The sequence below is a fragment of the Phlebotomus argentipes genome, unplaced genomic scaffold, assembly GCF_947086385.1.
Source record: "Phlebotomus argentipes unplaced genomic scaffold, Phlebotomus argentipes genome assembly contig_5, whole genome shotgun sequence".
NCBI lineage: Eukaryota > Metazoa > Arthropoda > Insecta > Diptera > Psychodidae > Phlebotomus > Phlebotomus argentipes.
The window spans coordinates 5783317-5806437 of record NW_026776165.1 but is presented as its reverse complement, the minus strand read 5'-3'; the positions used below and the strand labels follow the sequence as shown (position 1 = coordinate 5806437).

At 41.7% G+C, this 23121-nt stretch overlaps 1 protein-coding gene across 1 annotated transcript in view; it reads left to right on the top strand.

The window, feature by feature from the left end:
* Positions 1 to 19400: 19400 nt before the first annotated feature.
* LOC132255874 (teneurin-m) overlaps positions 19401 to 23121 on the top strand; it is a 115787-nt gene continuing 112066 nt past the window's right edge. Inside the window, exon 1 of the mRNA XM_059752045.1 lies at positions 19401 to 19500. Coding sequence (XP_059608028.1) covers positions 19401 to 19500 — 100 coding nt within the window. The remainder of the gene's footprint in view (positions 19501 to 23121) is intronic.

The following is a 23121-nucleotide window of genomic DNA, read 5'->3' as shown; positions in this document are numbered from 1 at the left end:
GCTTAAGTGTCGGAACAGAAGCGGCAAGAGCCTCGGGATGAAAACAATTCTTGACCTGGAAATTGTGACACAAATTGCATTAAAAATTGAGATGCACAGTGGAGTGCTTGTTTTGTATATCTGAGAATAGAAACAGGGGGATGATTTTCTGAGCTTGAATGTTTCCAAGTAGAATTGTGAGGAGTTTTCTTTTAGAATTGTCATAAATATTTTGTAGGAAGAATAGAAGCCCAAGAGATATAAATTTCGGTCAGTTGTATCGTCATCATGACATCAAATATAGAAATCTGATCCTTATCCTCAGTTATCGTGGCTTTGAGCTTAGACTTAACTCGTTATTTCTCAGAATATTTGCGCAAATGAAGCCTCATTGACCCAATTCTCCATGACTTTTCTCTCAACATGTCGCCGGGGCGAGAAAGGCCAGAAAATCCCTTCTTTATCATTTCTCGCAAGGACAAGAGACAGAGAGAGAGAGAGAGAGTCACAAAGGCTCGGTGGGTGTGGGCGTTTTTGCGTGACACTTGAGGAAAAGTCCTCTGCATACATTTGCCATCCGCGAGCTCTTGGCGGCGCGGGTCACAATTTTTCCGTCTCCTCCGAGGTGGAAAATAACTCAATGACTCTTTTGCGGTAGAATGAGTTTCTCGTTTTGGGGGGTGGCAATAAAAGTTCCACGGCGCGGGGCTTATTAGAATTTCAAATGGTTCTCACATCACAGCGCTGGGATTTTTAATTAGAACCAATTCCAAACGACGAAAGTGGAATTTTTATTTGCCCACCCCCATCCACAAGAGAATTTGTGGGGGCGGATTTTGCTGTGCTGCAGACAATTGCGGAGGACATTTGTTTGTGCAGCATCTTCTTATCCGGGGACGAGAGGAGCGAGTGAGGCCTTTTGAGGCCAGTCTGAATGGCAGTCACTATCTCTGTTGCTTCAACCAGCCCAATGAATCCTCCGCCCGGGCGACAATTCATCCCATTATTTCGCCATATCTCACTCGAAACATTGTTGTGAGAAGGACTTTCCACCGCCCATGGGAAGCTCTTTCATCCCGGGACGCTTCTTTTGCCTTGGCGCTCAAAGTAAACAATTGCGGAGGCGCCCATTGAGAGAGGTGCGGTTCCCAATGCTGAACCGGACCACGATAGTGTGAATTCAATCCTCGCACTCTCCACCAAATATCTTGAGAAAAGCCCAGCCACTCGACCTCATCCTCTCGAGAGGACTCCGCAAGGCGCTCATTGTCGCTGAGCGTCTCCCCCTGGAGGAATCGATTGTCCGAGGAATGGCAAAGTTGCGTGGGTGTGCGGAGCTGACTGATAAAATCGCAATCAATTCGAAAGGGTTTTCTTTCACTCCAAATTAAGTGCCATAAGTGAATTTTCTTTGAATGAAAAGTCTCGGAAAATAGTTTTGCTGATCAATCAGGGAATTGATGCTTTGTGTTCTAACCAGAGTAAAGTTTTGGGAAAGTCAATCGAAACTTGAGGATTACTGAGAACTTTATAAATACACACACTTTATATTGAGATAAGTTAAAGGAGAGTTGAGTGAATAAAGCAGTTTAGATGGTGGAGAAAAAGCTGAGGAAATGAGGAGAGTCTGCCATGTTTTCTTGCCCTCTGTGCAAATGAAATGCAAATTTCTTGGGTGTCAAGGGACAGATATCACGGTCAGAAGTGGTGTACAGCTTTTGAGAAAGTGTTAAAAGCTTCTCTTTCGACAAATTGGCGCATTTTATGAAATCTTTTGTTCTTCCTTCAAATATTTTTCTATTGAAATTAACCGTAAAACATAATTTAAAAGTCAATCATCACCTTAGAAAAATTATTTTAGTTTTGAAAAATGTCTTTTTGCTCAGTGATTTTTGCACTTTGTGCATAAAAGTGACAAATTCAGCCTCATTATCTAGTCTTTTCATTTTTATATTCACTATATATACTAATTTTCACATTTCAATGGATTGAAATTAGTTTAAGAAGGATTTCTTAAACCAGATTCATAATTTCACATTTTAATCAGAATTTTTCTAAGCATTCTCCAATGACAAAACAAGAAAATTAACAATAGAAACAGTTGAAGGAGCCCAAAAAGCAATGGAAAATGCTTTTTAAGGCGTTTAGAAGAAGTTGCAGAAGTGTCAGGAAGTGTTGTACAGATTTAAGGCACAATTTCTGCGCCTTGTTGTGTATAATTGGTAAAAATTGATTCTCAGCATTCGCGCGGAAATACATTTTGGGCAATATGTTGCCAGAATCTGTGAGTTAGACCACCAGTGGATTGAATTGCTGCGAAATGCATAAATCAAACCTCCGCGGTCTACATTACAATAATTGATTGTGCCTTAATACCGCTCCTCAGCTGGATTAGCATGTGTTTCTTTTTCTATACATGAGACTCTCTTCTTGGGCTACCATTCTCAAACTATTACTTCCGTGCGGTGTAGATTTTTGAGTAATTGAAAATGAACGCGCGAGACGCGAAGAGAGAATATCAATTTCAAGGTATTCCAGCCAGACAAATATTGGTTATTTTGCCATTGAGATGGACGAGAAGGTGCCGCTATTGAATTACATTTCATTTAATACGCATCAATTGTGAACGCTAAGATACAGATATTAATTATAATAAATGAATATAAAATCTCAAGGCGGTGCTGTTAACCCTTGACTTAATTTTCTCTGGAAAAGCAGAACACTTTTGCCCCAAGGTTATTAATTTTGGTGGGAATTCATGTGCGAAATAGGCTTTAAATTTCGCCTCGAACCATCAATTTGCAATGTCAATTTCATTTCTTGTACATAATTTTGAATTCACTGGAAATTCGGGCAGGAAATAACGCTGAAATGTCTGTTTTCGCTGTTTTCAGAATTGACTACAATTTCTAGGAAAAAAAAAACACTATTGAGATGAAAAGGTTAAAAATTCTTCAGCACAATATTTTCCATAAATTTTTGACTATGAAAATAAATTGATGAAATAACTTGAGAAATCAATTTGAAGGAGTTTGAAAAAGCAACTGAAACTGCTTGAATATTTGAAAGGACAACTTCAGCATGGCGTATTTTGGATGAAATTCATCATTGTCGCAAGCAGCGAAGGGTTAACGAGAACCTTCTTTGGCGAGCAATAGCTCAAATAGAGCGGATCGAATTGGAGAAAAAGTGGCTGAATGGCAGGCATTTGAGAGGCAAAATGATTGATTTACCTCTCTTTCTCACCCAGCATTCCTCCTCTCAATTCCCATTCCCGCGACGTCTTGGCATCTCAAATGGCATCCCGCGAAGATGGAAATTCGGTTGTCCAATTAAACTTTTCTGGGGTTGGATTATAAATGACTTCCAGAAGCCACTCCATCGTCATCTTCAATCGTGAATCCGCGATATTGAGTTGCTGGGGAAGGAAAAGTGTTAATTGTCGGAAGACTTGTGTGAATTTGGTAGAATTTTTATGGCAAAATTGACGTTTTTTTTCTTCTTCTTTGGCAAAATGCACATGAAAAATGTCTCCAGGAAGATGGTTAAGAAGAGTGCGCGCACATCCACTTTGTCGGCGAGTTAATGAAAGGAAAATGTGACACAAAAGACAAAAGGAAGGAGAGCAAAAAGGAAGAGAATGTTCCATTAAAAGTTTATCGCTCAATTTGATGCGATAAGGGAAAAAGTGTGTTCCCGGGCAAAGTGTGAGAGAATTAAACTTGAAATGTCATTTTGCACAAAGATTTGATTTCCTCCTCGATTTCAGTCTCCGCCAGTCCCTAATTGAACATTCTCCTTGCGCAGCAATCACCAATTGCTGCTTCCTCGGCGCTTCATACAAATGCAATAACCAAGGAGTCATTCTGCCGGAGCTACAATCAAATTGGCACAACAAATGAACAAATTACGTCGAGCAGTAATATCTAAAGTTAATCTTGTGTATCACGAGCCCGAGGAGCCCCAAAACGGGTCTGTGGAGGCGGCAGGAGCGAGAGGATTCGCTCCAAGGTGGGAAACTCACGCACAATTGCCAAGCAGAAGAGTTGATGAAGGGCATAGATTGAAGAAGCGATATTCTCTTCGTCAAGGGGAAAGACACTAGCCGAAAGATGGGAATAAATTAAATGAAATATTGAAATATTTTCTCCATAAAAGACCACCAGAGGGCAGCAAAGTTAGGCGTGGGGAACGCTAATAATATCGTATTTTGCGCAGAATTTTCTTTCTTTTTTTCACGCTTTCTCACATTCTATAGCTTCTTGGCGTAATTCTGGCCAAGATAGAGGGACATTTGAGTGCGAGAATGAAGCTTTTCGCGTGGAAAAAGCCCGCCTTTCATCATCAGCTGATTAAGTTTGAAAGTCGTTCAGAAATTCCGGTTGTATTCTCTAAATTTTCTCTTTTCTGAAAAACACTTGTGACAAGTGGCAAAATCTAGACTTTTCTCAACTCTGCTGCGTGAAAATTTTCCCTCGCGAATGCTCTCGGTATGGCAAATCCCATAAAACAATGCGTGGGGCAGGAAAAAAGGTGCGCTCGAGAGTCTCATTGTCTTGAAGAGCGTCTCTCCTCTTGTCTTTTATTATATAAATTGCGCTCAACGATGCCATTGCGCCATTTTTAAATGAGATCCCTCACCTTTCGCCACCCCTCGAGATGAGGACCTTCAGCCCAAATGTCCCGGGGCATCAATCAGGGGCGGAAGTGTGAATGAACTCCATGTTCCTTAATTTGCTTTTCTCCTCACCCACAATTATTCCTATCCTATATATACTGTTTTTTCGAGGGATTGTAAACTGCCGAACTGGATAGCTACTCCTATATTTTCCAAGGCACACGAAATTCCATGTGAAAGTCAATTTAATTTGGAGAAACATTTCGCGAAATTGCAATATCACTCACATGAATTCGAGCAATTTCGCGGAAAACACTTTCTTTCTCTCTCTCTCGCAGAGCTGTAATGAATTGATACAGACATTTTCTCTTGATACTTCCTTGTGCTGCTAAATTCACTGTAAAATGGAAATTCCATCTTGTTCCAATTGCACTGCTCGCTTCTTTTCTCCGGCTCTGTGCCATTTTTCTCCCAAGCCGGAAAGAGGGACGCAATCTCAATTTCTGCCATACACTCACACGACACCTCATTATCTTATAATTTCCTCATCGAGACTCCATCGAACAAGTGCCACCCATTTGCGAGGGTGCTCCTCCATCTGCCTCTATTCATTTGCCAAGGGCGGGGGAAAACTTTTGCCGCTGTTGTCTTCGCAATCTTGTGTGCTCCCTTCGAGAAGGGTGGATTTCTGTGCAGCCCAAGAGGCGCATCAGTAGCGACATTGTATCAGAACGACAACAAAGTCTGGAGACACAAGAAAGCGGCTGAACTTCTTCCGCGACATTCTTCTAGAGTCTTCATAATTTGGGCACAAATTATGTATGGATTAAATTTGTTAGAATTTTTATGGGAAAATTTATATTGAAAAACAGTGAAATTCAGAGCATTCATTTATAAATATAAATTCTGTATTCCTGGCAGTAAACATGACAGAAAACAATTAATTTCTCTGTCATTTTGTCACATTTAGATGGCAGTTTTTGGCAGTTTTCCACCCCTCAGTGCAACTCTTCTGCAAGTGAGAGATTCTCTTGGGCCAAGGCGAGTCGCTGAAGCGCCTTTTTTCCATGGGGTTTGAGTGGCTGATGAAATAATATGGAAAAGTTTTATTTATTCCCATTTTCACTCTCAACTTTCTTCGTCATTCACTCCCTGAAGAAGTACTCATGTTTTCCCTTTTTCACCACCACCACCACCCCCCATCGGGCACAGTGAGGATTGAGGAATTGGAGGACAATTGATGCGAAACTTTGTCGTCTTGTGCATTTCGATTTGTTCAAGGTAAATTAATTTTCCGGACGAGAAGGAATGACATGAGAGAGGAAAAACTTTCACTCATATATACTTTCCCATTGCAATTATCATGACAATTGCTATGAATTTTTTTTCTTGCGGGAAGAAAAATTCACATGAAAGGAGAGAGAGAGAGAGAGGAAAAAGGTGGAAAATCTCACGTTGGGAAAATTGTACCTGCGAGAGAATAATTTATTGTTGGAATAAATTAAAGAAATAACAAGATTATTTTGTAATTCACACTTTCTTTGTGAGTTATTGTGGATAAATAAATTTCTCTTTTGGACGCCGTGATGAAAAGTTTTTCCGCGTGCGAAAACGGAATTTCTTTGTGTTTGGGTGTACTTAAAATTCTCGGCGGTGTTGAAAGTTCTGTTCGGGGTAGGAAGAATAAAAAAAAAAACCAGGCAATGCCAAAGCGCAGAGGATGAAGTGAAAAGCAGGAGTCCGACGGCATCGGGAGAAAAAGGACGACATTCTCCGGCTTCGAAGCAAATTCACGGGGTTTGTGATACAAAATTAATAATATTGTGCATACCGAGGGAGGCGAATAATGGCAATTTTCAGAGATTTTCCTCGTGTCGTGGAAAAGTTTACTTTTTTATTGTCAGTCGTGCAGTGTGGCTTAATTTCATGTCACGGAGATGAATCGTGGAGTGTTGCAGGAGTTCCCAATCAAATATAAATGCGCTCCATGCAATGAACTGAAATTGCGACAAAGTTTCAGCACTAAATCTTTAGACTTTTCTTACGTGAAAAATTCACTTCTCTTTGTCCTTTAATATTCAATTTAAATTGATAACTCTTACGAAAATCCCCCTCAAAGTATCTTAAGTGGCTTCAATAACTCATTCCGTGATTCAATTGAGAGAATATAACACGTAATTTTACGGTCAATATCGATACAGAATCTCCCACAATTGCCCAACTATCGCATGATCTGAAAATATGACGGCAATTTGAGGCAGCTGCTGATGGGATTGAAATTGAAAAGAAGCCATAAATTCGGTGTCCCGGTGAGATTGAGGTAAATCTCACTCCATTTGCTCTCCCGTCCAGAGAACAAAACAGCATCTCACGTGATTAATTGCCGGGTCATTTTCGCCACGAGGCCGACGAACCGACGACGGGTCATTATATTGAAATTAGTCGCGGGGGCCCAAGACGCAATCCAACGCGGACAATCTTATCGCCACGATGCAGCGCAGCATCCCAGATCTTGGGCGTCTTTTAATGAACTGACGACTGGCGAGGATGCCGGGAGGGATGGGACGAGGGAGCCTATCAAAAAATAAGATCTGAACCAACAATTCGATTTCTGAACATTCATCCAATTCCGGATTGAATGGATTTTCGCCAACAATGAGGCGCTCTTCTGGGCCTTCAATGGGGTTTGTCCCCTACAACAGGCGCTTGTGAGAGATGCCACTGAGTTTTTGGGGTGATGCGAAGAGGTTTCATGTCGTATTTTCTTTGTGTGGCCCCTCACTTTGCCTTTTGTGCTCCGCTTCGATGCCAAGAGCTTTCCTGGCTGGCTGACATTCACGGCAGGTGTAAAGAAACGCAATACATTACGTGTAGTTTATTGAAAAGATGTATGCAGAGGGAGATATCTATTGGAATTTTGTCGGGAGTTTTGTATTTTTGTAAAATATAGGCGTGTCTTGCGAGTGGGCGGAGCCTAAATTGTGATATCAGCACATTGCTATGTGAATTTTTAAGGAATCGTTTAAAGAGAAGTGTGAATTGGCACTTAATCATGTTCTTAATTATCCTAAGATAGAAATTTCTTACTCTCTTTTTTTCCTTTGTAATAAATAGAAATCGTGTAAGTGACACCTCTTGGAGTCGATCCATCCTTTATTTGTCGCTCCCTTTTCCAGCATCATCCCTTCTCGTCTCACCCTGTATCCACCCCGTCATGTGCCTGGAGGAGGAAAGGTGGAAAGGATTTCATCACCTCCCCAACTCTGTCCAATCGGCCCACGAAGAAAGACCAAATAATGGCGAGGAAGAGAAAAGTCTACCCAAAAGCTGATTTGGACTTTTTCTTCATCACCTCCTTCACAGCCTTTCGTATTATTGCAGTAATTGAACGAATGACTTTTCTTCATAATTCCACCATTGAGCATCGCCCTTGCTGAGGGGTGGAGAGGGTGGGTGTGTGGGGTGAATTGAAGCAAGGAGACGATCTCGGGGCGCCGGAGAATATATTGAAAATTAATGTAAGGGAATCGAAGGGAGGGCCGAACAAATACCCTCTAATACTCCCATATGGGGAGGGAATTTATTAGACTCTGTTATTTCTTCAATCATCTCTCGGGACAGACAAAATATTTGTCTTTTATCTATGGAATCGTGGAACATCACGTGAAATTGCTGATGTCTCCTCAATTATCTGATTACTCGCAATTTTCTGCTCTTCTCTCACCAATTTTCCAACGAATCTCTCCATTCTCTGAATCCCAATCGCGGGTCACGAGATAATGATTCAATTAGGAGATCATTCTGTGTATTAAATAAATTGATGAACAACTGATATTTGCTTTTAAATCACCTCTGACAGCTGTCAATCCCCATTCTATGTGTAACCGTCAAAACCACAGAAAGGAAAATCATTAGACGCAAATCCAATCTCATACTTGGCGACCAAAATTTCCATTCTAATATATAAAATAAAAGCCGTCCTTTTTTTCCATAACACAAAACCTTCCCTCAATGACTTTTCTAATTAATTCCCTTCTCTTTTGCTCTCTTTTCAGGTGAGTTGCGAGCATCTGGAAGTCATTTCATCTGTGGCCACATGCAAGTTTGTCGTGCTATTTTTAGTTCGTACTTCTGGGAATTGCGAGATTTGCATACTTTTTCCTCGCTGACTTGTGAATATTTTTCACCAAATGGGAGCTCTTCGTGGAACGAGATGCCACTTTTTGAATACTTTGTTCGTCATGTAGCCGAGAGATTTGTTTGTACAGTGATGCGCAAGTGTGGCTGAATAAGAGCTTGGTATTAATAGACATGGTGTATTTGACATAATCGCCGGATTTGTAAACAGCAAAGGGAAAATGCCGATGAAAAGTGGGTCGAAAATCGCACAATCGAACAATTTGATATACCAGGAATTGAAAAGTATTTTGCCAGTAGTTTTCTCTGCAAAAAGGTTCCAGGGCTGCGATGGAATTATGCTAAAAGTGCTCTATTCTATGGAAAAAATACAAAGTTGTTAAAACTCGTAAAAAGTGAAATATGAGCCAAAAATTGGAAGTCAGGGGATGAAATTTCAAATAACCACGGCTTATTTTAAAATGTCGGAAGCGCACGGAAACAATTATGTTATATTTAAGGTTATGTTTCCCACTTTTCGCCTAATTTCCACAAAAGTCACAGGAAATCGCACATAAATATCTAGAAAAGGCTTAAGTAAAGCTCAAATGAGGTATTTCTCGTAATTTTGCGTAGTTTTGGTGACAAAAATAAAGAGTCATTTCGATACGGTAAAACGACACGGAAAAAGAGCAATTTTAGCATAATTCCGTCGCAGCAATTCAAGAGCATTTATCCCTGCAACAGGAGCTCCACTGCTGGTCGGCTTTAAGCTGGCCGGGCTTAACCTAGAAATTGACATGCTCCACCCTGGAAATCGCCCAATATCCATCGCGATGGCGACGAATGGAGATGTGGGGCGCTTCTGGGGGTGGCGTGGCACAATAAATGTCACACACTTTTCGGGTGACTGGGCGAGATGGGAGCACAAAAGAAAATGATAACAATCCCCATGCATTTGGCTGTCGTGAACATTTGCTCTCAACTGTTATGAGCCTGACATCTCCGCATGTCGCCGCGTCGCACTAATCGACCAAACGATTAGAGATGTGTGCGATTTCTGCGATTCCCCACCGCCTCTCGCCCATAATATGCAGTCAAAGACACTGGATGGCATTCGCGTGGAAATCAATTTTCCCGCCATGAAGACGTTGGCGTTTTTTTTGTGTACTTTCATCCATATTCCTAAGCGTGTGAGTCTCAATTTGAGATAAAAGAGCCATAAATTACTCGACAGTCGAGCATATCAGAGGGGAAATAAATCTTTTGGGTGTGGAATTTGCGACAGATCTGCTTGTTTGGCGGATTCGTGAGACACTTTTGAGCCTCACTGTGTCCTGTTTTGGGTGTTAATTTGTTGGGATAAGTGTGATGTTCTCTATTTTTCTCTCTGATAAATTGCTCAATGAATCAAACATGCAAAAGAGTTGCAAATGCCGCACGTCACGCAATTAGAAAAGCGGCTCCAGAGTGGATATATGGCTGAAAATAGTCCGAAAATACATTCACGCAAATATTCATGCCACACCCTGTGCAAGGCGAGTGGCTGCATTTATTCATCTTGAAATGATTATGTTTTATGAGTGCACTCGAGAGCGGAGGAACAAAGTCTGTTAATTTAATTAGATTGCCTTCAAAATATTACACAGTCACTCAACATCGTTGCGATGTTGTACATAAAAGGCCGGAGAAACATGATGCACTTTCCGAAGCCACTTCAGAGCTTCAATCGGCAACAGATTTGATTAAATTAAACATCATCCTCACCCTCAACTCTGGCCCCACACAAATGAAAAACCCATTCACTTATCATTGGAGGAATTATAAGGCCTCGTGCTGGAGAATACAGACAATTGAAATGTGATACTGGCGCTCGGAGAACCTTCCCCATTAATTAAGTTTTGGGTGAGTGGAGGAAATTTGAGAAATACCCCACTTTTCCGCTTGTAATTTGTGGCTGTGAATTTGTAAAATATGATTTTTGATGAGCACTTTTAGAACTTGTAACTCAATATTGCCAGTATTGAAAGTGGAAATCTATCTTTTTACAATATTCACTGCGAATCCTTTGCAATATTGTCGGACTTTTTAAAGTGGGCGGGGCTTTGAAATGGGCGGTATTCAACGCTGTGATTCGCTATGACTTTGTGACCAAAATCAATTCAATTCAGCACAAATTTCACTCTTTCTCTATTCCTCGTAAATTCGGCAGAAATTGTTAATTTAATGCAGCATTTACACGTTTTTGTGCACACTTTAAACCCCATCCGGAGCTGAGACATTGCGCCCGCACGAAAAGTAGCGTACACAAGTGCTCGTGTTCAATTTCCAGAGTTAATGCCGTCTTACGAAGCGAAGAGATACGAGAAAGTGATTCCCATTGAATCAATAAAATCCCAAATTAATCAGCTTAAGCTGACGAATGTCGCTGATATGTCTCTCGTCTCAGCTGAGCGGAATTTTCCCGGGGAATGAGAATCAATGTGCCCAGAGTTTCTCCATCCGGGAAAATTGCTGTGAATCCAACATTCGCCGTGTGTGATCAAAGTCATGCGTCAATTTTATATGAAGTTTATTGGTGTTCAATTGGAAAGGAAAATGAAAAGGCTCGAGGGGATGTTTTGCTGAATTTTCCGCACACTCTCTCTCTCCCCTTTCGCCATTGGATTTGACGTGTGTCTTCAGTCCTGGTTGAATTATAATCGTGATGAAAAGAAGAAGCGCGCCTCCTTGAAGAAGAAAGTGAGAGAGAAAAAAGCACCCCACACCCAAATGGATTATCCTCCGGCCTTGAGAGTGGGGGAAAATCAATGAAAATCGAAAATGCCACCCACACTAAAATATTCCCACCCTCTCGACAATTCTTTTTACTTTGGAATTTAATTATCGAATGAATGCGGATGAGAAATTCAAGCGGTATTCCAAGATTTCAATCTGATGGGGTTATTTCTTCGCTCTGCCATCCTCTGGAAGCCTTATTGAATTTCCCCATTGAGTCCAGTTTCGCCCGTTGTCTCGTAACTTCATTCAAAATTAATAAATATATTCTCTTCTACTGACTTCTTCTTGCACAACCGTGCAAGAAGACAATTTTCGCAGCATTTTCCACATTGGAAATTGTTGTGCACTTACATTGAGCGCGTTGTACTTCTGTCCAATTCATCTGCACACACCTTGTCGCCTCCCCTTTTCGGCTCCATCACCCAAATTAATTTTCCAATGGGGAATCAATGGCTTCTGGGGAGGTGAAAAGGTCTCCCGGAGGCGAGGGGGTGCAAATATGAATTTCGCCCCTGAGTGGAAAGTTTAATGATCTCCCGTCTCACAATTGAGTTATCCGCAAAGTTTTGTAATTTCAATTGAATGTGTTTGCCGAGGGTGGCGAAGAAAAAAATCATCTCGAGTGAGAAAATCACATTTGTCTCGCATATTTCTCCGCCAGCTTCTTAAGAGTGAGAGCTGTGATGCCATTTTTTTTCCTTTACACTGAGCAAGAGCGAAATAAGTTTTTCTTGCTTCCGCTTGAAGGAAAATTTCTCCGGCAAACATATCTTCTTGCCCGACTAATGCAATCAGCTTGGCAAACAAGAAAACTTATGTATGTACGCTTAATAGAAGCGATGTCCGGCATTTGGTTCGTCTTTCGTTTTTTGTTGCAATGCGGACGCGCGCGCGTCTTTTCAAATCACTTCACCTTTGCCCCTAAGTCCGAGGAGAATTAATTTAGCGCACACAAGAGGATTTCTTTTCTATCCCCGAGACGGGGGTGGAGAATGCCAGAGAAAGGGGAGGCCAGAGAAAAGACGCTCTTCTACTCTATGTGGAATTCATTTTCTTGGCATTGCCAAGGAAATTTTCTTTCTGCCACTCGTCATGAATACATTCTGTCGATTCGGCAAGAAATTCACACCGGATATGAATCAAAATTCTATCTATTTAAATAGAGACGAAGGGATTGGACGCTTTTCACATGGCACTCCTCCCATCTTTTTCCAATTGTGTACCTCGATAAACCAAATTACAAACCATTCATGCAGCAGGAAAAGATGATGCTGCAGAATTTGGTCTGAAGAAAGGCCAAAAGGGGATCGTCATTGAGGTGATTTTGATGTGTGTGTGTGTGTATCTTTTTCTCCTGCCTCTGGAATCATTATAAACATCCTGCCAAATGAGAGTCCCTTCAATTGGATTAGACGTGCTGTTCAAATAGAATCTTGCCTTTCTTGCAAATTTATTGACTCACAGACGCTGAAGCGCTGGACCCTCGAAGCCATTGAAAGCCACTTTAATTGCAAATTGATATGCAAACTGAAAAATGCATCCATTCTCTCACTCTCGCTCTGCTCTTGCACACTCCAGACGTTCCCTGGATCAGAATCCAAATAGTCAAAGCCCCTGAAAGATGGTGAACTGATGAAAAATCTATGATGCATTTATGGAAAATTTCATCACAAGTTCCAACTCGTCAGAGATGCGGTGAAATACAGATCAAATGAAGAAGATGCAGATAAATACTTTCTCAAGAAGCTGAATAAATTGATGGGAAATGCACCAGAAAAAGAGATAAATTGAGTTAAAAGAGATGCAAAAATCAAAGAAGAGCTCATGAAGGTAAGAATTTCTTATATTGCGAACTGGATGATAACTTTAAGTCCAGTCAGTTGTGTCAAGAATCTTTCAAGAAATTAGCAAGATACAATTCTTGGAACTTCTCAGACGCCTAAAAAACATTTCCATTTAACCAAGAATTATCTGAGAGTGTTTGAAGTTGTGTTGAATGTAATACAGAAGCGTAAATTTACCCCTCTTTATTTTCAAATTCCCTCCCGCTCGATAAATCACGCGTTTTCTATTGAATCGCAACTCAAACATTTTCCTCGCGGGCGTCTTGGTTCAATTTCTTATTGACGCGCAGTTGGTGAAAAACGCACCTTTCCACGGTGAAAATCACAGGGGCCAACAATTAATTAGGCATCCGCTTTGGGAGAACACACGTTTCACCATGAAAATCTCTCGTGTGAGAAATTTTAATTGAAAATCGTAAATTATAGTCTCTCTCTCTCTCGCTGGCAATTGAGTGGGAAGGAGAACGTCTTCTAGTCGCTTTTTTTTGCTCTGCGGCGTTTGAGAAGCACTCTCGAGGGTGTCGTTTTGATGCCGAGACGTGACGACATTTTTCTGCACTCTCTCCAATTATTCTGGGGATTTTTTCTGCGTTGGATATTGCTTCAATTTTCCACTGGACTGGCTCTCTCGTCATGGTGGAGAAATCGACAGTTTTTCACAAGTGCAATTTCGCGGCGCAAGAGAAAAATGGCATATGAGATTAAGGATGTATTTTTCATTGCGCGACGAGTTACTTATTAATGATCGTGAGTGAAGAAATTGACGGGATCTTGAGGGTGAGGGTGAGCCGATGGCGGAAAAAAGGCGAGAATGCCGAAGGGGAAGAGTCACACGGGGATGAGTTTAAAAGTGTCACTGTGACTGTTGAAAATTCCTGGTCCGTGAAATTAAAGAGCGCAACCTCTAAACCCTCTTCCATGCTTGTCTTTTTTTCCTCGGCTTTTTCCACCCCAAATCGCGCATCAACTGCATAGTGGCGGCAGAAATTGGATGAGAGTACTTCCGGGAACTTGGCATCAACTTAAATTTCCTGGGACACAAACTAATCCGGATGGATTTTCGCGCGCGCGCGCGATTCCCGTGAGATTCTGGCCACTGTCGAGATTGTTGATTGATACCTCCATCGCGCGTTCATTCTTCGGTTTGATTTTGATTGATTTCACTGCTCAACTTCTCTGTCGATGGTGATTTTCACGCTCTGGCGACGGATTAAAGGGGATGTCAAGTGATGTGTCTCTTTTTTCCGTTGCTCTGCGCCTTCAGAAACATTTGAGACGCAGCAAATTCAAATGCAAACCGGAAGAATATAAGAGAAGAAAGAGCTGTCAGGAGCAGCACACTGGCCTTGTATAGAAATTCCTGGGAGAAAATATGCAAAAATGATGTTGTTTCAGTGGCGAACTCAACTTGAGTCCCGAGAGAGGAAAATATTCAGAATATTCCGAGTAACACTTTCGGCCACTTAAATATTCATCAGACAGCGGTATTGAGCTTTTAATCAGGTCTGAGTGCCGAATTCCAAGGCAGCATTTCCCAAGGAAATTGGCTAATCTGCCTTGCAGAGGAAGGAAAAGCGACTTGGGTTTCACCCAGCATCATTGCAGACAGTTTCACGTCTCTGTTTCTGATCTTCTCACTCTCATGTTAACATTCAATCCCTGAATCCCTGCGGCTATGAAGAGACATAAAATTTATCAACAGGAAAATTTGTTTTCTTCCCTGGTGAAGGAGAAAAAAAACAAGATTGAAGGGAAAAACATTATCAACTTTTATCAACACAGTTCAATCTCGCGCACCTTCAATCGCGGCAAAACGGGTGAAATTCCTTCAAGACAAGTCGCCAAGGGGTTGCTAATATGAATTTTTTAATGCTTCAGCATCTTCCGTCTCCGCTGCATTGCTATTCGTTTCATTGTTCAATTCAATTCAATTCAATTTGACTTAAAATTGTTCCGAAGAAAGCTCCGCTTGAGAATTTGATTTTAGAAAATATGCCCAAAGTGACGGAGTCGAGAATTCTGTACGATAACACTGCATCCCCAATATTAGCAACCCCTTGCAGCTCGCGCGTTTTGGGCAAAAATGGCGGGGAAACGTCTTTAAGTTGCGATGATGGGAGGGAAAAACAAATAATTTGCACAATATCTAATCTATCTGCAAAACAATTTATATAGCCACACCGACAGAAGGGTAATTTATTACAATTTATTTCGCTCTCATTGGCGTCTCATCCTCCGAAAAAGTGTGTGCTCGAGAAACAATACGTCGGTGGGGGTGTCGATGGGGCGCGTCTCAGCCTCTGTGGCGCAACACAAAGGCATCAGCAATAATAGTAGCAATTTTCGCCAGGGAGATGAGGTCGCCTTTCAGCGGTATCGGAAATGTGTCAGATCATCACAAAAGTGCCTCCAGAGTCCCGATGAAAAATCATCCCCCGAACAGTGATTTTCTACGCCACGGAGATATGACGCAGTGTCGCTGGGGGAGAAATTATTCCGCACTGCCATGTGAGATTCATTGAGGCGCAAGGACTCCTTTTGCCATGCCCAGACGCACAATTTCCTCGTCGGAATTGACAGCGAGTGAGAGAGAGAGAGAGAGGAAGGGAGTCAGTTGGCAATTTAGATAATCCAGACGTGACTCTGAGGCATGGAAGTCACCCACTGAATACTTCACATTCGGCACGATTCCCAATAAAAATGCTCCAATGGAGCCCTGATGGCAGGCTGATGAATTTTTATGCCAAACCGTAATTGATGATTTACAATCTTGGACGAGATGGCATTTAAGCAAAAGGGCTTCAGTTGCTCAAATATTTTCCGATCGTCAAATGACAGTGAGGAATACAAAGAATTGCGATGAAAGACATCGCAGTTTTGAGTATGAATTTGATTAGTTGCCCAATGATTTTTCATAGCTAAAATCTACATTTATATATGTTTCTGAAGTCTAACTTGAGGAGCTTCGCTCAAATCCCTCGATTGTTGTCGATTCAATTATTCGATTGTGTCTTCGAGTCGTGGAGCGTCGTTGGAAACGGTCGCCAAGGGACTACAATTTTGATTATTGTCAGTGTCCAGAGAAATCCTCTGAGACAATCGTCAATTGAGTGCAATTTGCATTTTGATGTCAGAGAGAATGGGGCGAACGGGAAATCTGCTCTCTGAGATACTTTGAGCGTCAAGAAGTGGCAGAATTTGAGGAATAAAACTCAAAGCGTATTTCCCGGGCAATTTTCCACTGAAATGAACTCGCACAGAAATCAATGGGAGAAAAGAATTGCGAACCCTCAATTGAGTGATTTGGTCGAATGATTGGAAATTGGACGAAATTTGACATTAATTCTGGTGCCCTGAAGGCACAACGAGAGAAACATTAGTTTTTCCTTTTTGGAAATTCGTTGTGGTGTGGCAAAAAGTCGGGGTGAGGGCAACAACAAAAAAAGCCACCCCACAAATAAGGGAGCTTAATGTCAAATTGTACACGTGTACAATTGGACGGCTCCCTTTTGCTGGATTTCCCTGGGATTTCCACAAAAGAATGGCAGAATTGTCGGAGGGTTGAGACATTTATTGCGCAATTGACAGCAAATTAATTCAGCACACAGACTGTCTAATCACTCACTTTTGCCCCAAGTCTGCAATTTTGTCCCAGCAAAATTGTTTTCTCCACAGCGAAAATATTTGAATTAAGCCGTTAAACGAGCGTTTGGCGTATTAAAGCGTGTTTCGCACATAAAATTGAAACGGAAATCCGACTTTTCATTTACTATCCCAAAATGTTATTTTATGTATGTTGAATGCTATGAAAATGCATGAAAATCACCAACAATTTGTCCAGCAATTTATCGCATAAATCTGAATAAATAAATCGAATTCGAATTGTGACGCATATTGAAATGAAACAAATTAAATAATGCCGGAATATCAATCCAGAGATCAAATGCCCTCTGCAATTTCCATCCGCGATGTGAGTGAAATTTGACAACTTCCTCCCCCCCCCGTCCACAATGAAAAATCTGTGCTATCGATGGTGGAGAGCCTGAGATGTGAGCACATCTGGGAGACTTCCTGTCACTGAACTCCTCTTCGCCATGGTGATGCGTCATAAGCTATCATCTTCGTCATCATCTTTGCTATTGTACAACATAATACGGCGAGTAATTTAATCTAGAGACACCCTGCCGGGCCTCCCAAAGGCGACACCGCCCCCTCAGGAGTCCCGAAGACAGCATAATGAGACGTCTCAGTGCAGGTGTTAACATGAGAGAGGCCACTGATCCTGGATCAATGCAACTACACACAATCTCATGGGAATTCGGTCTGGGAAGGGGTTGACAATTCAGCAGTTTCATGGTGGCTCTTATTGTGGATTCAAAAGGGATTCACAGTGGCAGAATAGCAGAGAAATCAACACATTTCACTGGGGGAGATATTGACTAGGGCGGGGCATTCAAGTGGGCGGGGCTTTGGAGAATTTTAAATTTATAATAATCTCTGTATATTTTCCACTACATTTCTAAATTACTTCATTAATATTGCATCATCTGGAGTTGAGAAATATATAGAGAAGGAATATACACATCCATTTTGAGGACGGTGAATTTTTCTCAGTGTACTGCATATGCACAGATGCATATGGTGTTCCGGAAGGCGGTCGAATTGCAGGAAATCCTCGGGTTTCATCGACCCGAAAAGGCACAGAGAATTGGCCAAAAAAGCCGTGTGTCTTTCCTAATTGTGCGTGGCGGGCTCGGGCAGGGGATGCGGTGCCCCTCGGGCTGTCCTTGACTTGCGCCCGGCCAGAAGGGATATTCCCAGGGTTGTTGTGCCAGCCGAGCACAAAGAACATGAATCGTACATTGTTGAGTTCCGACGGGCGTCACAGCAGAATTTATAGGATGGTGTGTGTGAGTGTGCTCTGGTGAGACAGGGACACGGTTGCACAGTTTGCTGGAATATCAAGTTAATCAGATCAACGTTCAGGGGTGCGTGAAAAGATTCCATGCTTGGATAGCTGGAATTTGAGCTTGGGAACTGAGACAATTGGGCGGGAGAATCACCCATATTCACTGTCTAATTGAATAAATGTTCAGCGATGGGATGGAATAAAGTTGGGAGCCACTCTGGACTCACACTCTCGATTGCAAAACTTTATTATTAATTTACGTAATTCATGCTGAAGCATTCAGAGTTTGGCGAGTATATCAAGGCGAGTCCCCGTGACACTCATTTCCAGCAGAATGCCCAGAAGATCAATGCTCAATCGCATCTTGTCGCACTTTTAATCAGTCGTGAAATTTTTCACGCACAATTTCCGATCATCATGCCTTCGTTAAGCTCACCTTTAGCCATTGATTCAGCACTAATTAATGCCACCTCATCCGGATGTTATCCAATTAATCGATCGAGGTGAGCGAGTTAGTGGCAAATGTAGGACAATGGGAAATTAAGGATAATCTCACGTTCTAATTTCTTATTAATCGACATTATTGCACATATTGAGATGGGATTTCTTATTAAATATTGTGGGGCGAAAAAAATCTAATTGAATTTTCGCTGTCCACTTGCGCATATCTCTCTGCTTTTCTCAATATCTCGGCTCCGAATTAAGATATCGCTATGATCTCAACGCCATTTGAAAGATCATAAAATTCTGATTATTTCTTATCTTAAGGCAAATGTCTCGAAACTTGAAAGAAATGTCGAATTTTTAGCACTAATAGGAAAATTGATCTAAAATTCATAGGTGTCCTAAGCAAATTTTCGCTACTGTCTTGACTAATGTAGTTTTGGATAATTTATGAGTCGCTGGCAAAAATGCTCAATAAATATTCCCTCCCATCGACTGGTGAAATCATAATTCTCCGGTTAATAATGGCCACGCCATGGTCAATTTTTCATTCAGGGTGACAAAATCCCACTGATTAATTTCATCTGATGTCTCATTCTGTCCCTCAATCAGAGCCGACGGCCGATAATTGATCATGATGAGATATGTCAGTCGGGCCATGTCATTCCACCTGTCTGAGTGGCGCTGGCCCCACCCCAAAAGCGCCCCGATGACTCTCCAGTCGGAGGAGAGCCCCGGCAGCCCTGAGGCTGATCGTGTGTCAGTCACACATTCGGTGGCAAATGAGACACTTTTAAATGACGCCAAGCGTCAGTCCTGAGGCCATTCATCGCGCTCTGAGGTGCAGGACAGCGGCAGGAGAGCGTCCGTGCACGTTTCAGGGCGTTTCGGGGGTTCATTGTGTGCGCATTGAAATGGGATGCTAACGAGTGTTTCATTGCACTGGAAGCCATGTCATCATCTCGGCTTGGAAATGGGTCATTATTTTCGGCACTCGATTCTGCGGGGTTTTTCTGCACTGTCAATGGACTTTGCGGAGTCTTCGCATCACCTTCAGCATATGATTTGCGAATATAATTAAGGGAGTGTAAGATGGTGTAGTTAGTCTCATAAAACATCTCAATCTTCTCACTGGTGGAGTTTTTGGCATGTTTTCCAATGGAAAAAAATGAGCCTTCGCTGAAAATTCAACTCAATTCCCATTGGCCATTATGCAAAAGTTATTACTTCTATGAGCAAAATATTCATGAGAAGAAGAAGAAAAAATTATTCTCTGGATTTGGGCCAAGAGAATCGTCAATTGAGCCATTGGTGAATATTCTCCCTGAAGTGTGATAGGAATCGCTCTGAATTCTCAACGCCGCTCTCTCTCTCAAGGATAATAAGTTTACGTATATGAGAATGCATTTCGCCAGGAGAATTCTTGCATTTTGGGGGCGAAAGGAAGGGAAGAAAAGAAGAGAAAGAGAGGAGTTTTCTCTTCCGAAATTGAAAAATTCACCCATGATAATGGTCTGAGTTTCCAGTGGCTGTGTGTGTGTGTGTGTGGCGAAATGCATGTAAATTCAAATTGCCACCCACAAGGGCTGTGATGGAGTGGATGGATGCTAGTTACACTTTATATGCATTTGTGTGTCTGTACAACGCAATAATTCTGCTCCTCTCATCATCCGTTCACCAAAGTCTGCTCTGCAATTTGCATTTTACATCAATAATCTTATCTGGAGCCACACTTACAAGGCAGGTTCAGCTGGGGAACAAGATTTTGCCGGGGGATTTGAATAGTTCTCGCTTTCTTCTCTCCGGAGACCCGCCGTCTCTGCTGTGTATATGATGGAAACCCGACACCCTGCAACACTCCAGGAAAACATCCATCGTGTGGGGTCAACTGACTCAATGGACACGCAGTTGACCCGGATTGGGTTTCGGCATTTGTGTGTGGAGGCAATAAAAATATTCAGAAGCTCTGTCACTCACAATTTCTCTAACAAGACGCGCTTTTGGCCACACCAAGGGGGAGATATTACAGTCAGAAGTGGTGTACAGCTCAATTAAAGTATTTGGAAGTCACTTTGAAAAGAGATTGCCGCAATAATTGGAGAGAAAAAATTGTTCTTCTCAACTTTCTAGGTTATGTTATGAATTTAAGACAAACTTTGCCACTAAATAACCTCCAAAATCATACATTTTTGATATCCGAAGATCATATAATTTGCAATTTACTCATGACACGATAAAAAATGAAATCTGATGATGATCAGAAGTTTTCAAAAATTGCGCCTCTTTTGAGGTTATAATCCTTTAGGTTGGAAAAGTCTATAAAGTTCCGAAAAAGGAGAAGAAAATAGGGAAAACGCATGTTATAAACACTGCTAGAGTTCTGAAGGTGTTATGAAGTGCGTGTACACTGTTTAGCCGTATTATCTCCCCTTTGGGCCGCGCTTTTGGCCACACAGTCACATCTCTTACATGGTTTTTATTGAGATGAACGAGCAGATTTCCTGCGAACAACCTCTCGGAGGCGGAAGACATTGGGCGATGATGAAAGAAGAAGCGTTTAAAATATCGTAAAGATCCGCCCACGATTGGAAATTGTGATGCTATCTGTCCAAATTTGAGGAGCATCAAACAGAATTCATGAGATTTTAATAGGATTACCTGTTGAGGATTTGCATTGGAAGCCAATAGCGCGCAATTCCATCAGAACTCTTTATGGTTGATGAAACACAAAATTCCTCTCTGTATTTGGTCAATAAATTAAGACACAGATAAACACTGGGAGACTTTTATTCAGGGTTTGGCGATTTGCAATCTCAAACAGAATTTTCCTTCATTTTTAGAGAGTATTCCTTTAACAAACTTCAGAAATAAGTGCTTAAGTATTTTGATTAAATTCTACAAGTATCGAAACATTTATCAATTAAGACAGAACTGTTCTCTTGCATAAGATATTGATGACGCACGGAGACGTGAAGAAACCAACAACCACTTGAATGCCTCTATTTATGCCATTTGACATGGGTTTTGAGGGAAAATATGACAAACACAATTGCACATGTGGAGTTAAAGATCAATTAATGAAGGCTGTTGTATTATTATCGTGGAAATACTTTACGTTTTTTCTATCCTTTTGAGAACTTATCCAATTCAAACTTCTCTCCAAGCTGTGTTTCTCCCTGAATTTTAATGATGATCACAATTTTCCCTGGAAATTATCTCAAAGAAGCTACCGTTGAGCATTTGTGCCATAAATTGAGTCTGTAGCACGGCGAATTTTTATCTTGTCATGTAAATCTTTCGAGAGGCTGTGCGTGAAAGTATCTCTCATGTGAAATTGTGATCTCCTATTTGAGATTCTTCACTTGAAATTTAATCCTCCCGCCTGGTTTTTTTTCCCCCTTGTGAAAACAATTCCTCCGTGTCTTTGACTGGCAATAAAATTAATTAATGTCACCTTTTCAATCATCTTACACTGGAATCTTCTCCTCTTTTCAGGTGAGTCTCGCAGGAATTCTTCTTCTGTGTGGCGGCAATCGACAGAGCGACTCGCCAGAGTGGCAAGTTAATGGGAATGAATGTGCTGTGGGAATAATTTAGCGGGCAAAAATGGAGACACCTCTTAAGTGAAATGAGTGACTTATGTATGGGTGAATGCGATTTATAATTTATGTGGTACTTGCGTGCAGAAAACACACATAAATTCCCATTTGGAATTCATGTGACGATGTGCGGTATCCCCCATTCCATACATTGGAAAGCGATAATGGAGAGATTGCTTTCACTTCACTTCAACTCTGGGTTGAATGTGCTTTGCGCGCGGGGGATGGGGGACAAAAAAGGGGTGGAGAAGTGCTGAAAATTGGCTATTATTCTACGTATTTAATACTATTTTATTCCTTTTCAACAGAATATTACTCAAGCTCGCAGAGGAATTTGCACAAAATCATATCGGAATAATACATTTTCTCTGTCATTTTCCAATTTATTTCCAACCCTTCCGCCACTCCTCCCCCAATTTAAACTGCAGAAACGACCGCTTGGCAGTGCGAGAAAATTACAATCCTTTTTCTTTGTGCCCATGGCAAGTGTTTGGCGAATGAAAATCGATTGGGTTGTGTGGGTGGTGAAAAATTTCTGACCTACTTTTGGCGCCCAGGCACAGGAAATGGGGTGGCGGCAAAAAAGTCGTCCATTTCGCACCCCAGCAGTTCTTCCGACGCCCGGATTCATTACTTATTTGCGGGCTGCACGTGCAAAAGCTCCACCATCGCCTCTCCCCTTCTTGAGTGTGCGAAAATGCCAGAGGAATTCGGTGGAGTGCTTTTGGAGCATCTCAAGGTGGTTGTCTTCGACCCACAAATCAATACACAAGACTTTCCTCTTAAGCGCAAATTGATCGGGTTTCGGTGGCAGTTGGGTGGGTAGTTCAT